A 27355-nucleotide genomic window follows, 5' to 3' on the forward strand; every position below is an offset into this window, starting at 1 on the left:
TTTATTAGTGCTTTCATGTCAATTCGGCGAACATATGATACATTAAATGATCGTGAGGATGATGATTAAAAAATCGTTTGTTTGTGCCGGTCTGCATTTCCTGATGAGAAAACAAACTGATGCTTTTTGTAGTTGTAGTACACCAACATGGATTAAACGTGTGGTTTTTTGTACCACAATGTTGGGGAAATTAATGGATAAAATGCACGGATTATTATTATTATTATTCCCACTCCGATCGGGACACTAGGTCCACCGTTTCCCCGCAGCGAGGCTCCCCCCGTTGACAGTTTACGTGGGCTGGGTGTAGTGGCGGACTGGCCATCGGGACGAATCCCGATGGGCCGGTACCGAAGTGGGCCGGTCGGATAAATCACTAGCACATCCCCCATAGGCGGCGCGTGAGGCTCAGGTTTGAGAAGGCTAAATAACTTTTTTTACCTGACGCTGCCCGCCTCCGGCGTCTATAGAAAAGAGATCAACTCAGTGTGCGGAGTTTAAATCTCTCAAGTCATATTACAGGATAAAGGAAATACAGTTTAAACTGCCGTATGCAGAGAAGACGCCGACGTGTCGCACTTATCATTCATATTACATCATCAATCAGATCATCGATCATATAATATCATAATATATCATATATCTCCTGATCTGAGTCAGCTTCTCCAGCCTCATCTGGCCGTGCAACACTCACAGTGTCACAGACTGGATGCAGAAGTATTATTTAACACATTATGTTGACGAAACACTCGAGACAAATGTAATTAAAGTCAGATCCACTCGTGTCTTAGACGTGAACGCGCTCTCAGCTGGAGAGAGAAACCCTGGCTTGATTTACCGAGTTGATAACCAGCGTCGTCACCATGCGAGATCTCGTGTGTTAGTTTGTTGTTGTTAGTTAGTTTGTTACTCAAACATATCCAGGGTCTGTTGAACTGGCTTCGTAGTACAGGGCACAGGTGGCTAGCAGCGCTAAGGTCAAAGACACAGACATTATACATTATATTTGTATTTTACCAGGATGCAGTGACACAAATATTTACATATTTACATTTACTATCTACGGCACCCGCCGCCCCTGACATCCCCCACTCCCCCCGTTGACAATGTACTAGCGTTACCGAAGTGGGCCGGTCGAGAGTCCCGGGATGATTTTTAGTCCCATTCCACCACTGGCTACATGACCATATGATCGCCCATATTGACGCACCTCATTCCTAAACTTCTAACAGATACAACATAAACCGATCCTTCAGCCTCATATGAGCTCTCAGACACGTTCAACATTAACCTGTCATCGCTGTCTGAGCTTGCTGCTGTGTGCACCGTCGTGCGTTTACATCTGACTGTATATATATAAAGGTTTACATGCAGAAGCTGGGATCCTGGACGGTGCAGCTGGAGCGCTGTGCCCGCAATGACGTCACCCATCATTTGGCGGGACTTGAAGAATCCGCGAGAAGATCCAGAAAATTGTCAACATTGAAGGGCAGATTAATGGTTATCAAAGTACAAATATCCAAAATCAGTTCAGTAACGGTTTTCAAGGGGACAATATTTACTCAAATTGATGGGTTTGGACGATGGGGGAAACTCGTGTCACAGGCTCTTTAAACTTCCTCCTTTAATTGTTTTTAAACACTCTGCACACCTCACCATGTACTAACTTACTACTCCTATGGAATACAAATACATATTTTAGGCCGTTTTGTTCAGGTTTATCTCACAATGTTCTATTGAAACAATGCTGTCCATCTTTCATGGGTATATGATATTAGTCTTCAGGAGTATAGTGCAGAGTTGGTTTCTTGGCTGATGCTGCACTTGTTGCTTTGAGCTGCCTTTTATAAAGCAAAGGTTCAAAATCAACCCCTTGAAATCCTGTGGTTTGAAAAGGAACAATGATAGAGTAATTGAGCAGAAACCCGCAAGAGCCAATTATAGCAAGACTTGAAAACATCGAATGTGGGGTACATGAGCGGAAGAAAAACATGGAAACCAGAAATATAACTTGTGTCTCCTGAGCCAGGTGGACAGTGTGCATGAAGAACATTCAGTAGCGTGTAAATTATATTATATATTACATGTTACTTATTAGACGCTTTTATCCAAAGCGACTTACATACTCAATACTGTGGACAATCCCCACAGGAGCAATTTGGGGTGAAGTGTCTTGCCCAGGGACACAACTACATGCTGACTGCAGTGGGGTTTGAACCTGTGACCCCCAGATCCCAACACCTAGGCTCTATCCACTGCGCCACATGCAAAGTATTCTGATACATCTTTCAGGACAGGGCTTCGTGGCTGTTTATTGCTACACTTTCTTTTAATGTGAAGCTCTGTAGTTTATTTCTATTGTTCTATCCTCCCTGTAGTGTTACTGAATTATACAATTTCTTAGATTCAGGTTTAAATGTATATTACTTTATTTGTGAAAATACCTAAAAACAAAGAAAATTGATTGATGTTACTTGGTTAATTTCGGTTAGATGTCTCTGCCCTAAACCATCTTTCTTACATTTTTGGACAGTGAGCTGATTATTTATTAAATGCCCGTCGTGCATTTGATATGAAAGACCACAGAAATGTCCAATATGTGGAGCTTTTGGACGAGATGATGAAACGTTCAGCCTTTTCTCTTAGGGAGGGCATCTCCAACTACTCCAACCAATTTGAGTCCTCTCAAGAGCATTTTCCTTCACAGAGGAGCCTTGTAATGTAAAAGAATGAAAGCACTCGGATCATGACATTGATACAACTGCATTCGATTTGAATTCATACTACTTATAATGTTGTCAGAAGTTACCTTGAAGCTAAACGTGGCTAAAGTATGTGTATTGTAAATGTTCCTGCAAAATGAGACAGTGTGGAAAATAACTTGAAGGTCAGCGACATTTCATCTATTGAATCTCATTTTTAGGGCACCAAACAGGCCTGGGATTTAGAGTGTTATTGGCTCTGACAAACAAACATAATGCCATGCACTCCTTGAATGGTTTTCATGTGCCAGATGTGCCTGCGTGTTTTTTATTCACATTTGGTATTTAGTCATGGCGTGGACTGTGAGCTTTCATTTCCTCTGTGAGACTGTAAATAAGCCTAGCATCCTCTGGGAGTGACTACATACAACACTCTGTGGTTAGCAGCAGACCTCAGTGCCTGCCAGAGGCATAGCTAAACCATGGGCGCTTCTCTTCCATGAGGTAAAGGCAATATCCTAGATATCTCTGTTTATCTAGCAGAACAACACACCATCAAAAACACACACCTATAAAACAAAGGTATACAAACCAAATGTCTGAGTCACTGCTATGAAAAACAAATGTAAAGGAAGATGGGTAGTAGGGACATATTTGTTTTGTTCCTGAAGATAGTCCTTGAGACAAAAGATGAATTACAAACATTGTATTTCCTTAAAATCAACGTATCCTTACATTATTTTTTTATTTAGTGATTGAGAATGACATACATTTCCTTTTATTTACCAAACCATCAAGAGAGATTTATTTTTTACCCTTATACATTCTGCACTCTTTTAAGTGATCTCATATTTCTGATCGTCTCTCTGGTTTTAATTGGTGTGTGTGTGTGTGTGTGTGCGTGCGTGCGTGCGTGTGTGTGTGTGTGTGTGTGCGTGTGTGTGTGTGTGTGTGCGTGTGGTGTGTGTGTGTGTGTGGTCTAGCATTACTATTGTTACGTTCCCTCTTTGCTAGGGGTAAGAAAGGGAAACGACACGACCAGTTTGTAATTGGTATTGGTTACCGGTGGGTTTATTTATGACGGCAACTGAACAAAGCAATGATAAACACACGAACAGCCTGGACCAACAACGAACCAAACTGTTACGGGTTAACAACACAGGACTCCAAAAGAGAGTTGCACAGTAGGCTACAAAAGAAAGAACGTACCTCACTTCTAAAGTGGAACAAAACACTAAACAAAAGGAGACTGTTGCTGATCAACCGGTGCTACTCACCGGGGTCTAAGCAATATACACAAATGCTGATCTACAGGCGCTAAGCTAACCTGGGTCTAAGCTGTTTCACATTGTCACTAATCTAAATGCGGGTCTACAGGAGCTAAGCAACCTGGATCTACGCAACACACACACACACACACACACACACACACACACACACACACACACACACACACACACACACACACACACACACACACACACACACACACACACACACACCACACACACACACACACACACACACACACACGCCAACCCTACTCTAAACACAGAATCCCAAGACACACTGCTAACCAGTGAGATCGCACCGAACCCTACAGACTATACTGCTACGCAGTCTAACAGAGTCACAGGATGAAGGCTTTGTCACAAGTAGAGGGTTGAGGCATCTGTCACAAAATACAGGGCCTCCAGACGGATGTTCGTGCCCAGCCTTTATCCTCCTCCCCCGGATGACGTGGCAGAAGCGGGCAGGGCTTGAGTGACGTCTGTCCAATCCCCGCGAATGTTGCGAGGTCGGGACGGCCACTGACAGCATTAGAAGGCACAGCTCATTTGCATACACACAACGTTAAAGGTAGCAGCGGCTGTAACAACTATACTTGTGGGGACCTACATCTGTTTACACAGTCACGTGTGGGGACTGGCTTCCCTTATGGGGACAAATTGGAGGTCCCCATAAGGGGGATCATTAATTTTAGGGTGAAGACTTGGTTAGGGTTAGGGTAAGGTTAAGGTTAAGGTTAAGGGTTAGGGTTAGGGTTAGGCGTGTGTTGGTTATGGTTAAGGTTAGGATAAGTCTCCAGGAAATGCATGTAAGTCAATGTAATGTCCCCTGAAGTGATGTATACATGGTGTGTGTGTGTGTGTGTGTGTGTGTGTGTGTGTGTGTGTGTGTGTGTGTGTGCGTGCGTGCGTGTGCGTGTGTGTGCGTGCGTGTGTGTAGCGCTTGAATTCACTTTTAAATATGCCTTTTCTCCAGAGGTCCCAGCCCCTTGTGATGTGAATGTGACCCGCATGACTAATTCCATTTAAAGGGGAATAACATGCATTAGGGCTCTCACTTTTCTGCCTTGCATTTGCATAATTTTGTTTGGCAACTTGGAAAAGAGCCATTAACAGCACTAAGACGCACACTTTAAAGGATGGGGCCGGAGTCAGATCAATACTTTATTTCAACATCTTCAGCAACGTCGGGGTCCAGATCAAGAGGCATTCACTAATTCAAATGCGTGCACGTTACTGTGATGCACCCATTAGTTCCTGATAAGAAAATACCGCTGCACTGCCTCTCTTAATCTCTGACAGACACGTTCCCTCGATCAATAGTCTTCTACTTTTTTGTTGCAAAGACAAGATTGATTGCCAGCAGTCCCTTGTGCTCGATTCCACTTCTCGCGCCCCTCATTATTGTTTCAATTAGGCATTCTCCAGAGACCTTATTGGGGGTGGCTTTTAAAATGTGCTAACTCCCTGCACGTCAAACACCGGATGTCCAGCAGCACAACCTTCGACACCAACTGTATTCAGGTCCTGAAGTGGAAGCGTCCAAACAAGTGGATTATGCAGGAGGCGGCGGCGGGGGGGGGGATGACCGGGGGAAGTTACGACTCGCGCCAGTGAGGAGGAAATAATCACAATGTTACCTTCTCATGAATTATTAAGTACCCTGTGCCTATTTTAGTCCAACTGAAAACGCTGCATTTTCATCTATGGGTCTTGCGGTGTGCAAGGGTGTTTTTTTTTATTTGACAGCTGTATTACTGCTGATAAGCAAGACTGTGTGAGCTGATCAAGTTGTGAGACAAGCAGTCAGAGCAGTAGCAGCACAGCAGCAGCAGCAGCAGCAACATCAGCGCTCGAGTCACTAGGAGCCGCGGCGGCAGAAGCAGCAGCACTATCAGACACAGCAGAGGCAGCAGCAGCAGCAGCAGCAGCAAACTCTCTCCTCTCTTTTCCTCTTCTTTCTGGAGTTGTTCCCTGCTCAGAGGACAAAAGCCAAGGAAGTAGGAGGGAAGTGGTTTAGGGCTGAAAGCTGCCATCAAAAACAAAACCCTAAACGCAGACCTGGCTGCCCCCATGCCTATCGAATTTGTTTGCAAAATCAAATTTGCAGAGGAGGATGAGAAGCAGAAAAACAAGCAGGATGGGGACAAGGAAAGCCTGATCGAGGAGAGCTGCACACCTCCGGTTAAGGACTTGGCTGGGTTTGCCAACTCCAGCTCTCTCCATGGGATTAATCACATCTTTGTCTCTGGTCGCCTGGGCATCCGGCAGACTCTCTGGGCTCTCGCCTTTTTGACTTCCCTGGCGCTTTTTCTATACCACGCAGCCAAGTGTGCCATCTCTTACCTGGAGCACCCTCACATCACATCTCTGAATGAAGAAGCGACCCCGGAGATGGTTTTCCCCGCCGTGACCATCTGCAACATCAACCGCTTCCGCTTCTCCGCACTCTCTGACGCCGACATCTACCACCTGGCTAACTTGACGGGGCTGCCTCCTAAAAACAAGGATGGCCACAAACCCCATGATTTAATGTATCCTGCCCCTGACATGCAGGACATCTTCAACAGGACAGGACATCAGTTAGATGAGATGCTCAAGAGCTGCAACTTCAGTGGACAGAACTGCTCTGCGGAGGACTTCTCTGTGGTGAGTGAAAAAGTTTCTCAAAGTTAAGCCTATGCCAGACTCTTATCATATTAAAGACTTCATCACCATTTATTGGTTTCATCAAAACTTTTTGTAATAAATAAGTAAAGTAAAACACACATCTATACATTCTGGGGAATCGTACAAATGTAACTTTACTAGACTTCTCTTGTTCATACAAAACTACCAATAAACATGAAGGCAAAATGAATACTTGAAGGTGAGAGGAATTTAAATTCTCTTTGTGCGTGCGCTCCTCTCCAGGGGCGATGTTGTTCCCACGATACATTTCTGCATGCAAGATTCATCACTTTGGCTCAGTCATGGAGCTGTGTCTCACTAAGTTCAGCAGCAACAGTGCTTCTCTCCAGCCGTGTGTTTGAGCCTGTTCTGTCAAAAGAACAAAGGCTGCTCCCGGAGAAGAGAAACTGAGAGCTGTCGTATGTGGTTGTATACTTTTCCAAGGCAAACTGTGCCTTAATGCTGCCTCCAACTCCGGTAGCTGGGAGTGCGTGGCAACAAAATAGTAATGGAAAAAAACGGGTCCCTTCATCCCTGCTTTTCCATCTCCCCCTGTTGCTACCACTCTCTCTTTCTGACATTGCAGAGCAGCTGCCTCGCCCCCCCTCTCCTCTCTCTCTCTCTCTCTCTCTCTCTCTCTCTCTCTCTCTCTCTCTCTCTCTCTCTCTCTCTCTCTCTCTCTTGTACCTTTCAGGGTGGAAGGAGTAATGCTTCTTCAACGTTATATTTCAATCTTGCTGCTGTTAGGATTAAATATTTAAAGACAGACATACATGATTTTTGCATTAGCAAGATTGACTAAAAGGAATAAAACAATTTCCGTGTGTGAGATGGAGAGAGAGGAAGAAAGGGGGGGCGGGGGTCAGGAGAAAGAGGGAGAGTTTGTGCCTGTATTCTGTGCACTATTTATTAAAGGCACTGTCCTTGCAGGAGATGGATTTCCCCATCTCTCCTGCAGGAAAAGGAATATGCAATTGCTTTAGTGATGATAAAGTGCGGGTGTCAAGTCTTAATAGGGTATGTTGAACATTGATTCGCTCACCTTCCTGAGACCTTAAGATTCTGTCTTATCACAGGGGTGCCAAATTACACCAAAGAAATAATAACATCATTCTCATTTGGTCTCTCTAACAGCGTATTTAATTTTTCCTTCTTGTCTTTACGGCAGCCCTTCACATGGAGACGCAACTTTTCCTGTGATGTAACTAAAGGATTTCTCATTTGTTCTATCAGACAAAAGAAAATGTCACCTCGGAGGAGCTAAAAAGTTTGACTAAATTCAGTCTGAACAACGACATGGCTCTCAAAGTTTAAAATGAGCTTGTAGCACGTTTGACGCGATGTCGCCTGACACTTTGGCGCTCATTCCTCCCAGAGTACATTAATTAGCAGACAATTCTCACATCCAAGAAATGTCTGGCCCCTGTCAGTCTGTGATGCGACGTGAAGCTCTCTTTGGACACTGGGTGACTTCCTCACAGATTAAGATCCTGTTGAAAGTTCCCAAGCTGCAGTTTTCTCTCTGTCGGCTATGTGATCTACATTTCTCGGGGACTGTCAGTTAGATTTGTTTCAGGTTACTTGCTGCCTCCACGCATGACAAATCACTTAGTCCGAGTCCTGGTGGAGGACAAAACTGGGAGTGCATGGGGAGAAATGTCTGGGATCCGTGGGATTGGGCAGCAAAGCAGAATCTAAAATAACAGGTGGTGTGCCATTAATCAAATGCAAGAACAGAGCCACATGCACGCACATATTTTCATTTCAAACCTTTACCTTTATATGAAAGTCTCCCACACGCATCGGTCGTTATGTGTCCTCTCACGGGGCCCTCCTACTGGAATTGGCTTATTGTAATTTGTTTTTTGTCCGATTGATCATTCTCGCAGCTCCAGATGTTTCATTTCGGCAATAACTACTTGGATAGGGGTCTCTCGGGAAAATTGCATGATGAATTATAATTGAAATATTTTTTTGACATTTAAGCTTCTACTGTAAAGAGACTAGTGTAGTGGAATAGTCTTTTATTCCCCAATAATTTAAAGTAAGCGCCTATAATTTAGTTTATCGTAAATGCAAAACTCACTGTCCCAAATGTGTACTCTAAAAAAACATCCATGGTGTGAATATTTTCCCCTCCATTTCAGGTTATTAGTTTATTGCAGAAAATCATTAATTGGCTTCTCTGCATTCACTGCTCAGAAGATTTAAATAAATACAAGTCTCAGGGCACGAACAGAATTGTCTTGCTGCTCTAATTTATGGCAAGAAAATACATAATCTCATAGCAGAGGAATTTGTTTTCCCCTTCCCAGCATTGTGGACCGGCGTGATTATTTGACGTATGTAATAAGGCCATTCTTTATAATTAAAGATTACATTATTGACTTGGATTAATCACAGAAGATAAAGCTGATTCAACAAGCCATGAATAAATAGATTATTTCTCTTCCAGTCTAACTCTGAATAATTGTTCATCTATTGTGTTGTGCTGTCGCAGGGATGAGCAGCGAGCCCTTTGGCTTTTTTTAAACACAGCTCTGAATTGGTTTGCTCTGACGTTCAGCTGTGTTTGCTGCTGCATTATCAGATTTTGCTCTCAGCAAGGACAGACTCCTTCTGCATATATTTATGGGGATAACTAAACAGCTATAAGGGTGGCATCCGAGGTGAGCTATAAAAACCTGGGTTAACGGGACAGCGCTGAGGGGCACTCAACCTGCAATCTGTCATTACACTGACGGAAGCCCCTATTGTGTGTTTATAGATAATTGAAAGTTTAATAGTCAAAGCCATAGATGATGATCACCACCCTCCCCCCCTCGTTAGTCCTATCCTTCACACTGGGAGGACATCTTAAACCACATACATGTAAATCAATACTGTGAACAAATGGCACACAAGAGACATCATTGTGAGTTGATCTCAATAAGTGCACAGCCCTCGTGTGGTTGATTAGAAAAAAAGAAAAGCGCAAAGGAACATATTTTCAGCCTGATTAGGAAAATTAATAGAAAAGCTGTGGCCACAATTGCGCTTAAACCTAGAATAATGAGTATGAGGAGAGCAGCGTGGTGCGGTGTGTGTGAATCATGTCGACCTGCAATGTACATTTTTGGACTTTGAGGTGCAATCATGAAGAGATAAATCACTAAATGTAAAACATGTCTGGTACAACCCCATATTTTTATTGCACAACAAGTTTTAACATTTTCCTACGGTGCTGAAGGTCACACCACTTGTCGTTCCGCTCCTCGGTGTGTGGCTTCAGAGCATCTGTGGATAGATACTTGAGTTTGATTGCCCCCGTAACCCCAAGAAGAACATCCTGTTGGTGTTGCATCCTGCTCCAAAGCCTGGGGATCATTCTCAGTTCCATATATGTGTTTGTGCTTCTGTGTGAAAATGTGCTCTCTACTGTGAGATTGACACGCACTTCCCGGCTGGGTCTAACATCTGCACACACCCCTTAACTTAGTACACCCACGCAGACGCTCACCTAGCTTCCCGCCTTCCCCCTGGTGGAGAGCGAGGGGTGGGAGCGTGAAAGTGACCCGCTATCTCGACCGACTCCGGCTCCAACAGCCTGTCCATTAGCCGTCTACAGTTCCGCCGCTGTGGGTGTCCCCGCAGCTTAGCATGCTGTGTGATATCGGATCCACACACCCAACCTTGGAGGCCGTCATTACATCCCCACAACCAAAAAACAAATACACACTCTTTTTCTATTTATTTATTCTATTTATTTTCTCTCAATATGTTTGGAAGCTAAAAAGAGGATCCTGCTTTTTCAACCCACCATATTCCCGCTGCACTCCTCCTCCTCCTCCTCCTCCTCCTCCTCCTCCTCCTCCTCCTCCTCCTCCTCCTCCTCCTCCTCCTCCTCTCAGAGGAAGATGAATTACGGTACAATTGGTCGACTGCACCTCCTGATATGCATCACCACTGTCTAATCAGATGAAACCCACCTGTGACCAGTCACTGGATAACACCAATATGCAAACAGTTTATATTTGGGGAGATTTACCTCTTCGATCACTCCCTGGCCTGGTTTTAAAAGCCCACGGTTTGGAGCGCTCGGTTTGATGGGGGGAGAAATCTTCGGCTCAGGGATGGCTTTTAACTCGACGATAAAGGCTTCCGATGTTGTGGTACCTCTAAACCCCTCCCCCCTCCTCTAACCCCTGGGAGTCTTTTACTCACACAGACATTTGTCTCGTTCTAACATGTCATACACCGAGCTGTTGGGAGTGTTAATGTGGCTTCACACACACACACACACACACACACACACACACACACACACACACACACACACACACACACACACACACACACACACACACACACACACACACACACACACACACACACACACACACACACACACACACACACACACACACACACACACACACACACACACACACACACACACACACACACACATAAACATGTGTATTTAGAGTGCAGATAGAACACTTCCCTGTTCAACACACGCAGGTTTCATCACGGATTGAGAGAGTGGGCTTGTAAGATTGATCATGACTCCTGACTGTGCGCCCCTCCCTCTCTGCAGGATCAATACATCCTTCAGTCAGATTGCTTCCCTGCCCTTCCTACTCCAAGCTCGGTGTGACTAATTATCTTGTGCCTGTGTTTTGGGCCAAGTCTCAGCTGCATTTGTTAATGCTGCAAGTTGGGGGAAGAATTTGATCTTTGGAACAAGATATCTGTTTGTTTTAGCTTATATCCAGCCCAAATCAATCAATACAAACAAACTGTAGAAATTATCGAGCAACACGAGATGACTCACAGCTTTTTCCGCGTGGAGGATGGGGAGGATTGAGCGTTTTGAGTGAAAATCAAAGTGAAATCAAATTTAGAGTCCATCCGAAAGTCAAAATAGAGGTTTTTCTGATGTAGTACCGCACATTCTGAATCAAAAGTCCACTTTATAAAGAGCAAGAGTGCATTTTGATGGAGATTGCACCCTTGGGCCTGATTAGATTACTCAGAAATGTAACAAACTCGGAGATGACTGAATTTAAATTAGTTCTCGCAAATGAAAAGTGTGTGTCTACAGTACATGTTGCAGGGTCGAGGGGGCCATCACATGGACGTGAGGTCCTTTTTTTCTTCTTGATTTACATATTGAATGTCCTCCACATTAACAGGGCCAATAAATTGTTTTGGCATTTTCAAGTCGTTTTTCTTAGTGACAATAACATCCCCTTTCCCCAGGATAATTAAAAGATAACTCATAAACATTATCACTGTATATAGGAAAATACTGTGATCACCCTTTAAATGAAACTAATAAATTATTTGAGTAGCGAGTATTACTTTTGTTTTTTAAATATAGTAGACATAAATTCCCTTTTAATTAATAAAGCATTGCACTTCTGCACATATTTTTTTATTTACATTTGTGATGAATAGCATTCGGCCTTCACTATATGATTATAAAAGCCTTCAGCCGCTCACACTTTAGATGCACACTTTTTCTCTTAGCTGCCGATGCGAGCTTTTATTTTGTCATGTTTCCCAGCCTCTGAATACATTAGTGGAAATTCCTCTGAAAAATTAACCAAGCTTGCTTTTAGTCCACAGCCACATAATGGGTTCGTGCTTCTTCATTCCCCTCGCTCGTGCGCTTTAATTACTTTGCCAGATATATAGCTCATGCAGAAGGTGGACAAAAAAATAGAGACACCATACAGTGTAATTGTATTAAATGCAATTGTGTTATTTTTGTAAATGAAAACCAACAACATTTAGACATACATTTTGTAAAATAAAATACAGCCATTTGAATGTGATGATGAAAACTGAAATGCTACAGTAGTGAAATTGACTGATTCAATACAAAATCTGTCTACTTTCTCATCTGTTAATTTTCTTTATTTGAAATGCCCATGGTTGACTGCATTGTAAAACTATTGAATATGTTTCGCATTTCTCACACGAGGAGCTCATATTTGAAACCATGGTCTTAAGCCACCAAATGAAATGGTCCCAAACAAAGAGCAGAGTTTTGGATCAACTTGAGTTCATACCAGAATGTTTCAAGGCTAAGCACTTAACGTCTTCTGGCAGCCCTTTGTGAATTTGAACTAAAATATAAAACCAACACAATCTCAAAACGTACCTCAACTGTCACAAGTAGGGTTTTAAACATTTCAACAAGAGAAATGCCAGAAAGATGGCCAACAAAACTAGAGCTAGCTGTAAAAAGCTAAAAGCGGTTAGCCAACAGTTAAACGTCATGCTTCAATAAAGATGCTGTGGTTGGCAGAAAACAAGAGAGAGAAACAGCTGTGGTGACTTTGTTTTAAATCAGGAATGTCTACCAGAATTTGTGAAACTTCAAAAAATAAACTGAGCTAAGCTTGAACCAATGTTATTATTCAGATTGGTGCAAAAGTATTTTCTAACTTAATTCCATATTGAGGTTCAAACTAAAGTGAATAAATTGCCATAAAAATATCTGATAAATTCAAATAGACATGGTCAAAAGCTCAGAAATCTGAAATCATCTCCTAGGTCAAAACTATTAGGAAGGGTATTAGATGTCCACTCAACAACTTACAATATATTGTTTGATGTTCCTACTCACTGTGTTAATTTGATATTTTAAATACTTTTGAAATGTAGAATCATGGCAAGTATTACTAGGATGAAAATGTCAGTCGGCTCCAATTCAGCCGAAATAGCGTATCGGAAATAGCATACAGCACAAATGTCAAAGTGAATATTTACCCCTGGCACAGTCTGAACATGAAGGCCTCGTCTGTCCGCTTGGCTGGACACTTGGCCCTTATTCTGAATTATGTCTAATATCACACACTCGCCTGTGCCTCTTTCTGCTTTTGCTAGCGTGTTACCACACACACTGCACATAATGCACATGATTTCTCTGAATCTGTTTCCCTTTCTAGCTACATTACTGTTAGCTACAGCCATGCTAAGGTGTCATGACAGGTGTGATATTTTGTCAAAATCTATATTGCTTTGTGGTGTAAAAGCCTTCCTGTATGATTAAATTTAGCATACCTTGTAGCCGTCTCTAGGGAAATGCATGCAATGACTTGTCCAATGGCTTCAAGGCAGGGTCAGCAGTAATAGAGAAAACAAATGTTTTTCTCCTGTGTAATGTTCATAACGACGAAAAATCTCTGACGTTCGATATTACTTAATGTACACCAAGCTTATGGAACAATATGCTATGATAGGAAATGCTGAATAATTCAAGTTATTGCCCTCCTAATGTCAGTAGCTCTCACTGGCCATCATTGAGGCCATTGCTGCGGAGGGAGCCTGATTATGTTTTACACTCCCTACAACATGGCAGATTTAACATGTTCAGCTTATATAGGTTGCCTTTACAGCACCGCTCTTCAACGGCAACTGCACGGTTGTAGATGAAGCCAAAACCACAATAGGCAGAACAATAGCAGAAAGAAATAGAAAAAAAATTACATTTTCAGACCGTGAGCTACAGGTCCTGCCAGACGAGGTGCAGAGGCAAAACTTCAGGCTAATAATTTTAACTTGATATAGAGAAGCCAGATTTAATATCTTAGTCATTCAGTGCTGTTGGCTACTTCAAATGCACACATTGGGACTGTAAAATAAGATGGCATCATTTGAATTGGATGAGACGAAACCTATCCAATGCTGCCATGATCAATGAAAACTCTCTAAAGTTTGAATGTTACCTTTTTACAAGCATACAGTTCAATAACCTCCCTTCGTAAACTCAGATATCTTAGGTCCCTGTCTTGTTTGGGTAACATGTCTTTCAACTGATGTTGGCAGCTTTGTCGTCAGGCTCTGTCCATGTTGACAGAACACTTGACCTTCATGTGGAGCGAAATGTCATGTGACTTAGCACAGCCAGTTTGAATTGCCACCAATCATTTTGTCATCCAAGCGCTGCATTTCGGTTAGGAATTGTCAGAGCAAATGCATTACAGTGTAACGAGCTTGTTCAAAGCAGGGGAATCACGTCCAACATGAATCCCATCGTTTGGACGTAACGTTTGCATATACTGTAGCTTCTACTGCATATCTATGTGTTTTTAGTGTAATTGTAAACAAATTGAAAATGGATAAATATCCATTACACGGTATTCTATCGCTTTGAAACCAATTTGTCGGTCAGGTTAATGACAAATACCTATTTTGAGCTGCATAAAAGAGATACTACCTTTATGCAATACAAAACTTTAAGGAAGCATTCATGCTGAAAACAATGATTTCATCCAAAATGACAGTGAGGGAAACCAAGGTGCACTAAGGTCTTGCAACATTTAAATGTATTGTGGATTGCTTTATCATTATTCATGTATTATGCAATATTTAAATGATTTATTTGTATGCAAAAATACACTGGTCTCTGCTCATCCCTTTTCTTTCTCTTCATGTATGCTTCTCCTTCAGTTAGCACAGCGGCTTTGTGTCCAGTGTTTGACGTCTGTCAGGCTGTATTTACCTACGTTCATCCTTGCGTCCCCTCCTCACGTGACACCGAGCCACTGTTAGGCGTGTTTGTTTAAACAAGCGTGTAACTCTGGTCATGTTCCCCAATGGTGTTGTCAAGATTAATTCCGTGTTTTCCTAATGCATGCTAATGAGAAAGTTGTGTGCGTTTGATTGTCAATAATGTGAAATACGGCCCTGCTCCCTAAATGCTGCCTCCGTTCAATAACCTATTAAAGTTGAATCACAGATAACTTGGCGCACATCAGGAAAGCAATCTGAAATTTGTGCTGACATTGATCCAACAGGAAGGAGACCTATTGCTCCGATTAACACTGTTGCCCCAGGAGAGGAGTCCATTGGCCATTAAATAGCCCACTGTCCTAGATTTTCCTTAGACCATATAAAATGCTTATATGTATGAGACACATTGGGGTAAAGCATCATTGACATAGAATAGTAAGAACCTTTATTTAATCATATATTGGAGCTTCGTTATTGATCACTGTGTTATTTCCAGGTGATATTCTAGTGCACACTACAGTTTGTTTTTGTCAGTTTAACATAAATTGCTGATTGTACTTTGCGGTAAAGGCGACTGTAGTCAGTGTTCATGTGTAAATCTAACACTGAGCGGTACAGTAGCAACATGTGTTGCACTATGAAATACAGTATGTCTACATGCTGAGTCCTCTCATAGTAGTATAGGTAACGCCAACAGTCGTGTTATAAGGCAGTTTGTTATCAAGACAGAAGACTCAGATTCCACTTTAGTGTCTTTTTTTTTGTAGGTTGTTTTTTATGCTACATTTCTACATCTTTTGAGAAATAACATTTAAGGTGCCCTTGATATCGGAGCAATACTTAAATATAACACTTACCTTTACAGTAGCAACCAGTATACTAACAGAACACCTCATAGTGATGCGCTTGGGCGGGCCTACCTGAATGCGCGTGCATCACACCGTATAAAAGGAGGCCTCGCCTCCTGACTATCATCCTACACCTCTCTTCAGCGAGCGGAATAGGACAGACAGTGCCCTGAGTAGAGGGCTCCACCTGTGCTAATATTACAAGGGTTACAATACGTAACCCAACGTTATATCTCTCACAGGCTCCGCCCTCTACTGGACTCTATGGGTACAGTGGGTGGAGCCGCGATGTATATGCGCACTATCGTCCAACAACAACATTCCACCCTACTGCCCCTGACCGGCTTTTATGGTCAGCAGCTGCTGCCCCACATTCTCCTTTAATCCGGTTATAACCGAGGAGAAATCTGGGCTGTGGCTGACAGAGCACACCCTGTTGTGCTAACCTCACAGAAAGTGTGCTCAAAAAACAGTGCCGGGGGACACCCCCCCCCCCCCGCCCATAGACGGATGGGCCCCCTCGGCCCCGAATGGGCTTACTACACGCCTGCTTCCCTGAATCCCTAAGGATAACAGGGAGAGCGCCAGAGCCCATGCCCCACACTCAAACACTGACACCGTGCAGAGTGTGTGGACTAAAGTGTGGAGGGCTACCCCCCTCCTGCCTCTCGGCAGGAGAAGAGCAGCCCTCGCGCCCCTCGCCCATCCCGGGACCCTCAGAGGGCCCGAGAACAGCGAAGGCGCTTTACGTCCGGGGAGGGGGTCAGATGCCAACTGCCCCACAACTCCCCCCCCCTACCAGTCCTGTGTTGCCCCCGCAAGCACAGACGAGGAGAAAGAGCCCGACATGTCCAAGAGATAAAACCTTATGAAGGGGCCTGGCGTCGACCAAGACGCCGCTGTGCATATATCCTCCACACTTACACCGTTGAATAAGGCTGTCGACGCAGCGACAGCCCGTGTGGAGAGGCTCTCTCTGCCTGTCCGTAGGCATGTGCAATGCACTCGCAGAGCCAGCCTGCCAGGCATTTCTTGGACAGAGCTTTCCCGATCACACCGCCCCCCACACACACGAACAGCTGTTCGGTGCGTCTAAGGGCAGCCGTGCGCTCCACATAACATGCTAGTGCACGCACCGGGCAGAGGAGGTGCAGTTTAGCTTCCCTGGCTCCACCATGGGGGGGAAGACTAAAACCCCCTAACGGAGCGTCCACACTACAGCTCCAAAAATAGCTTGGAGCTGGGCGTGTCTGGAGCTTGGGGATTTTATTCAAGCAACACGGCCAACAACCAATCACATGAATCTCCCGCCCCCGACATACAAAGCAAAAACCCCCGGGGATTTTATGGGAGCAATATATATATAAACTCCCCAAACAGGCGAAAACCTACCCGTTTCCCCCACTGTCTCTGCCACCTCCCTCCATGCCTGGTTCCTCCGGTTTGTATCCCGGTAGGTGAAGAGGGTCTGGTCATACAAAACCGGGTGATTCGCTACGGCGATAGTTAGTTTCTCCTCCGACTTTTTTTGAAATATAGAAATGAACGGCGGGATATCTCTCCCAGCTTAGACGCGGTTTGATTGGCTAGCGCTTCAGCTGTCAGATTTTGGGAAACGGGATTTGATTGGCTGGCGCTGGCTACTCCGGCGTCCAGGCGACCAGAAGTTCAACAATGTTCAACTTCTGGTCGCCTGGGACGCCTGAGACGCCTCGCTCTGCTACCCACAATTCAGTTCGGCGAAAAAGCGCGGCTACGTGACGTCACCCCATTGAAAGTGAATGGGTAGATTGGAGCAGCTTGGAGCTTTCGACGCTGTCGACGCTGTAGTGTAGACGGGCCGTAACTGAATAGCCCTCGACCTGAACGCACTCCTTAGCTTTTGGGCACAAAGGAGGGGTTCGGTCTGAGTGTCGCGCCGCTCCGGACACCCCGAATCAGTAAACAGCTCGGGTGCACCGACAGAGCAGTTAACTCGGACACCCTTTTGGCTCACGTTAAGGCAAGAAGCAAAGCTGTTTTCCACGACAATGCTTTCAGAGAGGAGAGCTCCAGAGGCTCAAACGGCCCCGAGGCCAGAGCCTCAGTAGGGGAAGGTCCCACTGTGGGGTGGAGGCGTGCACTACTGGGTGCAGCCTCCTGACCCGCTGTACAAATCAGTGGTTGACTAAAGGCTGACCTGCCGCCAAATCCCTCATGGCAGGACGAGATGGCTGCTGCATACACTTTTATAGTAGAATGAGCTAGTCCTCTGTCCACCAATAACTGTAAGAAGGAAAAAATAGAGCCTAACTCACAAGATAGGGGCTCTATTCTCCGCTCCTCACACCATCGCTGGAATCCTAGCCACCTTGGCCTGTAACAGGCTGTGGTGGATCCAGCTCTAGCTGCCTGGATAGACTGAATAACACTGTCAGACAATCCACCCTGTCTCAGCCTGTCCCTCTCAGGAGCCAAGCCTGGAGAGGACGGCCCAGAGTGGGTAACGCCCCGATTGCACCTGCCTCTTGAGACCTCGCCCCCCAGAACTGGGGAACCGCCCAGGGCTGGCCCACCTTCATCTGTGTCATCTCTGAGTACCACGGCGCCCCGACGCGATCCGGAGCCACTAGGATGACTGACAAACGTTCTCGCCTCACTCTCCCCAGGAGAGGGAGAATGAGAAGCAGTGGTGGAAAGGCGTATAGCAGCTTCCTTGGCCATGACTCGTGTGCAAAAGCGTCCACCCCCAAGGGCGGGTCGTCACCCAGGGCCATGGAGAACCACAGGGCACAGTGGTTGTTGCGCCGGCTGGCGAATAGATCCACTTCCGCTCTCCTGAACTGGGCCCAGATCTGCTTCACCACCTCCGGGTGAAGCGTCCATTCGCCTGGCATGGGGCCGCCCCTCGACATGAGGTCGGCCCCCCTGTTCTCCAGTACCGGGATATGGAGGGCTCTCAGGGCTAACACCACCTCTGAAGCCCATAACCACAGCCTTTCCGCTGTGGTCAACAAGGCGGCGGAGCGGACTCCGCTCTGCCTGTTGATATAAGCCACTGTGGTGCTGTTGTCGCTCCTGATCATTACATGTCTCCCTTGAATTAGGGGCATGAAATGCTGGAGGTCTAACACTAGCTCTAGGAGGTTGCTGTGTCGAGACTCTGTTCGTGTCACGGATGAGTGAAGGAAGCAGGACCCAAATGCAGATAACTCTTGAGAAACCCTTTATTCCAAGGATACAGAACAGAACACTCTCCGGTGAACTCCGTCACCAACAAACAATGACCCAACACTGAACACAGACAGAGACAAGACTAAATACAAGAAGGGGTAATCATGACAACGAGAAACAGCCGGGCAGGGGAGGAGAAACACAAGGACAACAGGTGAACACAATCGGGTAATCAGGGAGGGAAACAGACAGAAAGCAGACAGGCAGGAAACGGGGGTGAACACTTAACACAATAAGACAGGAAACCCAAAGACAAGAAAAACACCAACACAGACAAAACTACAAACGTGACATAACATGTGAAATGTGACAGAACCCCCCCCTCAAGGGACGGATTCCAGACGTCCCTAAAAAAAAAAAAAAAAAAAAAAGTCCAAAACCCCAAGCAGGGTGGGCGGAGGGGGTCCGGAGGACGGGTCTTGGGCTGACAGCCCGGGGACAAGGCAGAGAACCAGGAAGGGGTCTCGGGCGGACGGCCCGGGGTCAAAACAGAGTCCAAGGTGGGGACCATGGAGGACCGAAGGCAGCGGCAGGAAGAGTCAGGAACCCGGGTCCGAGGGCGAAGGCAACGGCAGGAAGAGTCAGGGGGCCGGGCCCGAGGGCGAAGACCGCAGCTCTCAGGGGGCCGGGCACGAGGGCGAAGACCACGGCTCTCAGGGGGCCGGGCTCTCAGGGGGCCGGGCTCGAGGGCGAAGACCGCGGCTCTCAGGGGGCCGGGCTCTCAGGGGGCCGGGCTCGAGGGCGAAGACCGCGGCTCTCAGGGGGCCGGGCTCGAGCCGGTGTCGACCGGACAGGATCAGGAGGCCGGGCAGGAAAGCGCTGATGGGCCCGTTCCGGAGATCGGGCAGGACCCGGTGTCGGCCGGACAGAAACCGGAGCCGGTCGGACAGGCTTCGGCAGGATCCCCCACGGAAAAGGACCAGGAGTTGGCAGGAACCCCGGCGAGACCGGTGATGGACATGGGGCTGGCAGGGCCCCCGGTAGCACCTCCAACGGCACGGGATATAGGGTTGGCAGGACCCCCGGCAGAAGAGTCTTCTGCGGGACCTCCCACGGGACAGGAGAAAATGTTGGCAGGACCCCCGGCAGGGGAGTAGACGGCGGGACCTCCAACGGCACAGGACACAGGGTTGGCAGGACCCCCGGCAGGGGAGTATTCTGCGGGACCTCCAACGGCACAGGACACAGGGTTGGCAGGACCCCCAGCAGGGGAGTAGATGGCGGGACCTCCAACGGCACAGGACACAGAGCTGGCAGGACCCCCGGCAGGGGAGTAGACGGCGGGACCTCCAACGACACAGGACACAGGGTTGGCAGGACCCCCGGCAGGGAGTAGACGGCGGGACCTCCAACGGCACAGGACACAGGGCTGGCAGGACCCCCGGCAGGGGAGTAGACGGCGGGACCTCCAACGGGACAGGAGAAAGGGTTGGCAGGACCCCCGGCAGAAGAGTATTCTGCAGGACCTCCAACGGGACAGGAGAAAGGGTTGGCAGGACCCCCGGCAGGGGAGTAGACGGCGGGACCTCCAACGACACCACAGGACACAGGATTGGCAGGACCCCCGGCAGGGGAGTAGACGGCGGGACCTCCAACGGCACAGGACACAGGGTTGGCAGGACCCCCGGCAGGGGAGTAGACGGCGGGACCTCCAACGGCACAGGACACAGGGTTGGCAGGACCCCCGGCAGGGGAGTAGACGGCGGGACCTCCAACGACACTTGCGTAGGGGCTTGAATAGGGAATGGAGAGGGAACTCGAGCGGAGACTTGAGAGGGGGCTCGAGAGGAGACTGGAGTGGGGACTCCAGAGGGGACTAGAGAAGGGAACACGAGAGGGGATTTGAGAGGGGAACTAGAGAGGGGACTCGAGGAGGGACCAGAGGAGGGACCAGAGGAGGGAACTCGAGAGGGAACTCGAGAGGGGACTCGAGGGGGAACTGGAGAGGGGACTCGAGATGGAAACAGAGAGGGAACTCGAGAAGGGACTACAGAGGGGACTAGAGGAGTAACTAGGGAAGGGAACTCGAGAGGGGAACTAGAGAGGGGACTCGAGGAGGGACTAGAGGGCCTAAAGGAGGGCCTAAAGGAGGGAACTCGAGGGGGGACTCGAGGGGGAACTGGAGAGGGAACTTGAGATGGAAACAGAGAGGGGACTCGAACAGAGACTAAAGAGGGGACTAGAGGAGAGACTAGAGGAGGGACTAGATGAGTACTCGAGGAGGGACTAAAGGAGGGAACTCGAGAGGGAACTGGAGATGGAAACAGAGAGGGGACTCGAGAAGGGACTACAGAGGGGACTAGAGGAGAACTAGAGGAGGGCCTAAAGGAGGGACTAAAGGAGGGAACTCGAGAGGGGACTGGAGGGGGAACTGGAGAGGGAACTTGAGATGGAAACAGAGAGGGGACTCGAACAGAGACTAAAGAGGGGACTAGAGGAGGGACTAGAGGAGGGACTAGATGAGTAACTAGAGAAGGGAACTCGAGAGGGAACTCGAGAGGGAAACCAAAGAGGGGACTCGAGGAGGAACCAGAGGAGGGAACCCGAGATGGGACTGTGGCAGCTGGGACCAGCTCTGGGTCTGGAACCAAGGCAGCTGGGGTCGGAACCATGGCTGCTGGGGCCAGAACTGGGGCTGAAACCATGGCTGCAGGGACCGGAATTGAAGCCAGAATCATGGCTGTTGAAGCCAGAATCCTGTCTATAAGCTCCAGCTTCGACGCCAGAAACACGGCCGTATAGGGCGCTCCCAGAGCCGGGACCATAGCCGCTGGGGCCGGCCTCGGAGCCGGAAACATGGCTGCGGGAGCCTGCACTGGGGCAGGAACCATGGCTGCTGGGACCGGGACTGGAACCATGGCTGCTGGGGCCCGTACTGGGACTGGGACCATGGCTGCTGGGGCCCGTACTGGGACTGGAACCATGGCTGCTGGGGCCCGTACTGGGACTGGAACCATGGCTGCTGGGGCCCGTACTGGGACTGGAACCATGGCTGCTGGGGCCCGTACTGGGACTGGAACCATGGCTGCTGGGGCCCGGGCTCCCTGTCTGGTCTTGCGACGACTCCTCTTAGCAGCCGCCTGAATGCTCCGTGGGCCTCCATAAGCCTGACGAGTTCCAGCATAAGACTCATGAATAGGAGCAGGAACTGGGGAAGAAGCAGAGGTTGACTCCAGACGGAACACTCCGAGACGTCTGTAGTCAGCAGGCTGGAACTCACACCCTCCAGAGGAAGTCCAACATCCAGTCAGGTAAGAATTCCACCAAGTCGGGCTTCTCCATCGCCAACTGGTGCGCCTCTACCAGGGCGGCCTCCTTCAGCCGAACACTGGACGCTTCCTTCCACCAATTGTGGCAACATTCCAAAGGAAAAGAAAACTGTTGCAGCTCCACCTCAAAAGGGTCATCTGCTGGGTCCATTTCAGGTTGGGTCATTCTGTCACGGATGAGTGAAGGAAGCAGGACCCAAATGCAGATAACTCTTGAGAAACCCTTTATTCCAATGATACAGAACAGAACACTCTCCGGTGAACTCCGTCACCAACAAACAATGACCCAACACTGAACACAGACAGAGACAAGACTAAATACAAGAAGGGGTAATCATGACAACGAGAAACAGCCGGGCAGGGGAGGAGAAACACAAGGACAACAGGTGAACACAATCGGGTAATCAGGGAGGGAAACAGACAGAAAGCAGACAGGCAGGAAACGGGGGTGAACACTTAACACAATAAGACAGGAAACCCAAAGACAAGAAAAACACCAACACAGACAAAACTACAAACGTGACATAACATGTGAATTGTGACAGTTCGAGCCCAGCGCCCACCTATAGCCCTCTTCAGGCAGGTCCCTCCCCATCCTGTTCTGGATGCGTCCGTGAACACTGTGATGTAGGAGGTCACCCGTCCCAGTGGAGACCCCCTCCGGAGGTGATCCGGGGACCCCGAAAACCGGAGGTTGCCCTCCACTGAGGGGGGGGGGGTGGTCATCAGCCGCTGTTTGTGCCTCTTGGGATCCAAACGCAGGCTGGAGAACCACCTCTGCAGGCGGCGCATATGCAGTAAGCCCAGCGGGACCACAATGTGAGCAGCCGCCATGAGACTCAGAGTCTGAATGACAGTAAAAGCTGTCACTGTTGCCCCCTGTCGTAGCCTGTGCACCGCCCGGAGAAAGGACGCACTTCTGCTCTCTGACAGGGTGGCGCGTAGCACGCCTGCATCGAGCACCACTCCCAACTACAACGCCTGTTGGTGAGGTATGGGGGTGCTCTTTTTTCAATTGATCGCAAGCCTAATTTGGGTAGGTGTGTGATGAATTGTGCTGTGCAAAACATTGCCTGTTCCCGGGACCCAGCCATGACTATGAGGTCGTCTAGTAAAAGAAAACTCTCATGCCGTGGGCGCGCAGCGGTTGAAGCGCTGTGGCCACACATTTGCTGAATGTGCATGGGGATAGGGAATAGCCGAACGGCAGCCTGTTGTACTCGTAGGCTATTCCCTGGAAGGCAAAACGCAGACACTTTCTGTACTCTGGAGAAAATTCTACATGAAAGTACGCGTCTTTCAGATCGATGGTGGTGAACCAATCGCCTGGCTGCACAAGCCCCAGTAACTGTTTCATAGTTAACATGCAGAATTTCCTGCAGGAAATGTGGCGATTCAGGCCGCAGAGATCTAGAATAGGTCTGAATTCCCCTGTCTTCCTGAGAAACAGGAAGTACATGGAATAAAGACCCTTTTCTCTGTGCTGAGGGTGCACAACAGACGAAGCCTGTTTCTGCACCAGAGCCTGAATCTCTGCTGAGAGGAAACACAATTCCTCCTGGGAGAATAGATGTACCTCTCGCATGCCCATAAAAAGAGGTGAGTGTGGGACACCCACAAGACAGTGGTCCATGTGATACAGTGGTACAATGTATAGACATGTGGTACAGTGGGACGCTGCAAAACTGGAGTGAATAGCCCCGTTTCAGTGTCCTCCTGTCCCTCCACCTTGTTAGCACACAGCTGAGTTTCCATTCCCCAGAACATTGTGTTAATGGACAGGCCCTCAGCTGTGGGGCAGCAGCTATGAAGCTGTGATACTCTCTGGTGACCCGTTCCACCGCAAAAACTCCCCGCGAAGGGAAGATTTGCCCATGGAGGGTGGACACAGAAAGGGCCGATTATTTACTGAGGACCCTGAACGCACCGCGCGCGCTCACACAAGAGCGCGCGCTCCACCCTAATGCTGTTCTCACCACTACGGTAAACAGCATTAATCAGAGTCTTTATAGGCGTAGTATGTTTTACTAAGGTCCCTAAACGCACCGCCACGCGCTCTTGTGTGAGTGCGGACTCCGCCATAATGCAGCCTTTACCACTACGGGTAAACTGCATTGGAGTCTTTGCTCTAGGCGTAGTGTGTTCTCTGACAGCAATACGCCGGCCATAATGTCCCTGTACCCGCATAGCGCTCTCCTTTAGATAGCACTCCCTGCGGTTCATCCCTCTCTGCGCATGCCCATTAGCCACCTCCTTTACAGGAGCTACAGCTGGGGCAGCGAATGGGCAATTTGTACGGTTAACATTGTGTGTAGGCCTAAGTGTAGCCTTTGTGGAAACAAAAGACACTTAGATTTGGATACAGATCAACCTCATTCTTATAAGAAAACGTAGTGATCTGTGCATTATACAGGGAGGAGGCGGGATTCGCCCCCTCGTCCCGGGCGGAGAGATGTTCTCCCCCCGCCAGCCAGATCCGTAAAGCCCGTCCCCGTGAGTGCCGGCACGACGGTTCCACGGGGTGGGCCGAAGAGGTGGAGGGCGCTGCGGGCACGGGATCTCCGTGCCTGCACCTCTCCCTTCGTCTCACCTCTCTACTGAGATCTTTGAACGCACCGTGGCCCGCCCTCGGGGGGCCGCGCGCGCCGTCTCTTTGAAACGGACATTATGGGGGAAAGTGGAATTGTGGAGAGAAATGACTCTTACTCTGGGATAAATGCAATAGTCTTTACTGAATGCATTTTTCCCACACACACACACCTCACTCCAGAACTAGAGTTTACAAACGTAAACCACCGTTCTCCTGTGGGGGTCCCTGAACGCACCGCGACCACTCTCACGAGGGCCGCGCACCCACGTATTAACGCTGTATTTCCCATTGCAACGGTGAAATGCATTAATTGGAGCCATTCGGGTCTGTGTTCGGGTCTCTTGAACTCGCACAGTGCTTTGACAGCACTCGGTTTATTCCACTCACGTGCACACGCCCACCTGCTGGCTCCCTATACTGGGGTTTACAGCAGGGGCGGGGAGTGTAGGACAGTGTTTCTTCCTCTGGGAATGGGCAAGAAGCAGCTACGCTGCGACTAATCCTCATCCCGTGAGCAAGGAGATCGATCCAAAGAGCCCTTCCGTAAACACGGGGGCTCCCAGGAGATCAACACGATCCTCTTTGGAAAGTGCCACGCGGCGTGATATCCCAGGGACATCACACGGCGGGCAGCGGTGGCGGCCTGTAATGAAGTAGGGGCGACCCTATATCACGTGAAGCCACCGAGCACCGGTCCCTGGGGGAACGGGGCCTGGGGCAATGCCCGTGGACCAAGCTACTTATTCGGCCTTGCGTCCCAATAATCGCTCTGACCTGGTGAGGCGGGGGCATCTCTCGCAATAAGTGAGTAGCCCACACACCCGCCGCCACGATCATCATCCAGGGATAGTACAGCCCTGGGCGGTGGACTTCCATGGACGCCAGACCCGGAAGGAATGGCGAACGTGAATAGCACCGCCTCGGCCATATCCTGGTCCCCCAACCACTCGAAGCAAGGTGGTGGGGATCGGCGCCCGCTATTTCAGCCAGGGCACGAAGGACAGGCCCGGGTCTCTAGCAGTGGCGACTCCCTGGAGGTATGATAACTCTTTCTTCTTCTTTCAAACGTCTCAGTCTCTCGTGGAATCACTTCCGCTGCTGAAGAGAAAAGGATGATAGTCAGGAGGCGAGGCCTCATTTTATACGGTGTGATGCACGCGCATTCAGGTAGGCCCGCCCAAGGCCGTCTACGTCTGTAGAAGTCTCAGTGGGAGAATGCTTGCATAGAGGGTAGTACCCATAGAGTCCAGTAGAGGGCGGAGCCTGTGAGAGATATAACCACTTCTTTCATCACAATGTATTCTCTTTCAAATACATTCATTACAAATAGGACTCCGATTCAATTTGAATCTCTTTTATTTGTTTATTGTTTTTTATGCTACATTTCTAGATCTTTTGAGGAATGGCATTTAAGGTGCCCTTAACGTCTGAGAATTGGAAGTTAGGAGGTTTTATTTCCTAGTTCCAGTTTTTTGCACTCCGGGTGTCATCTCAGAAGCAGCTAATGGGTGCCCTGACACAGGAACATCTGTAAAATGCCATGGACCCTTTCTAAGTGTACCAATTATTTGAATACCAGATGTCTGCGTGCTTCTGTAGTTTAATGCCAACTCATGGGAGGCTGCTATAATTAGACGGACTCAAAAAGTGATTGTCTGATCTTACCACAAGATGAAAAGCGTATACCATGCATCATGGCTGGAACAGACGACTAACTCATCCATTCAGCAACCCCCCTCCCCCCAGGAGCAAAGAGTGAGAAAATGACAGATCTTTTCAATATTGCGGTCTCATCCATTTAATTAGAAACACTGTGATAAGGGCATCTCCTTTAGAATAAATATGACCAGTAATGAGGTATGGCATCACTGTTTACGCCCTGTCCTTGGCATTCACTTTGAGAAAAGACAAACTGGCATCTTTCTAAACAGATCTTGAAAGTCCAAAGGAAGGGATAAATGTCAGTTGGCTTCACTCACAAATCACTGCGCTTTTTTCTTCCTCTCTGACCTTCACTGTGTCTCCTCTAAAAAAGAATTAGCAGGATATTAATAAATAATTGGTATGTATACTAAGATGAAAGAGATCCCCAGAGACAGATTGTATATGTCTTCCATAAAGCATGCCCTTAAACTGACAGTTAATTAGTGCGTTTAGGTAATGATAAATAATTAATTAGCATGACATTGAGGGAGTCTTGGGACAAAGCGACAACTGGATAAATTACAGTGCCCCAACGTAAGCCAAGTAAGTCTGAGACCGGCCA

At 47.9% G+C, this 27355-nt stretch overlaps 1 protein-coding gene across 2 annotated transcripts in view; it reads left to right on the forward strand.

Moving 5' to 3' along the window:
• The first annotated feature begins 5844 nt into the window (after window positions 1-5844).
• The window catches only part of asic4a (acid-sensing (proton-gated) ion channel family member 4a), a 120313-nt gene continuing 98802 nt past the window's right edge, over window positions 5845-27355 (forward strand). For both annotated transcript variants that reach the window (XM_034110641.2, XM_034110642.2), the window contains exon 1: window positions 5845-6640. In XM_034110641.2, the coding sequence (XP_033966532.1) occupies window positions 6065-6640 (576 nt within the window). In that variant the 5' untranslated portion in view covers window positions 5845-6064. The remainder of the gene's footprint in view (window positions 6641-27355) is intronic.

This window comes from Pseudochaenichthys georgianus, chromosome 21 (genome assembly GCF_902827115.2).
Source record: "Pseudochaenichthys georgianus chromosome 21, fPseGeo1.2, whole genome shotgun sequence".
NCBI classification, from domain to species: domain Eukaryota; kingdom Metazoa; phylum Chordata; class Actinopteri; order Perciformes; family Channichthyidae; genus Pseudochaenichthys; species Pseudochaenichthys georgianus.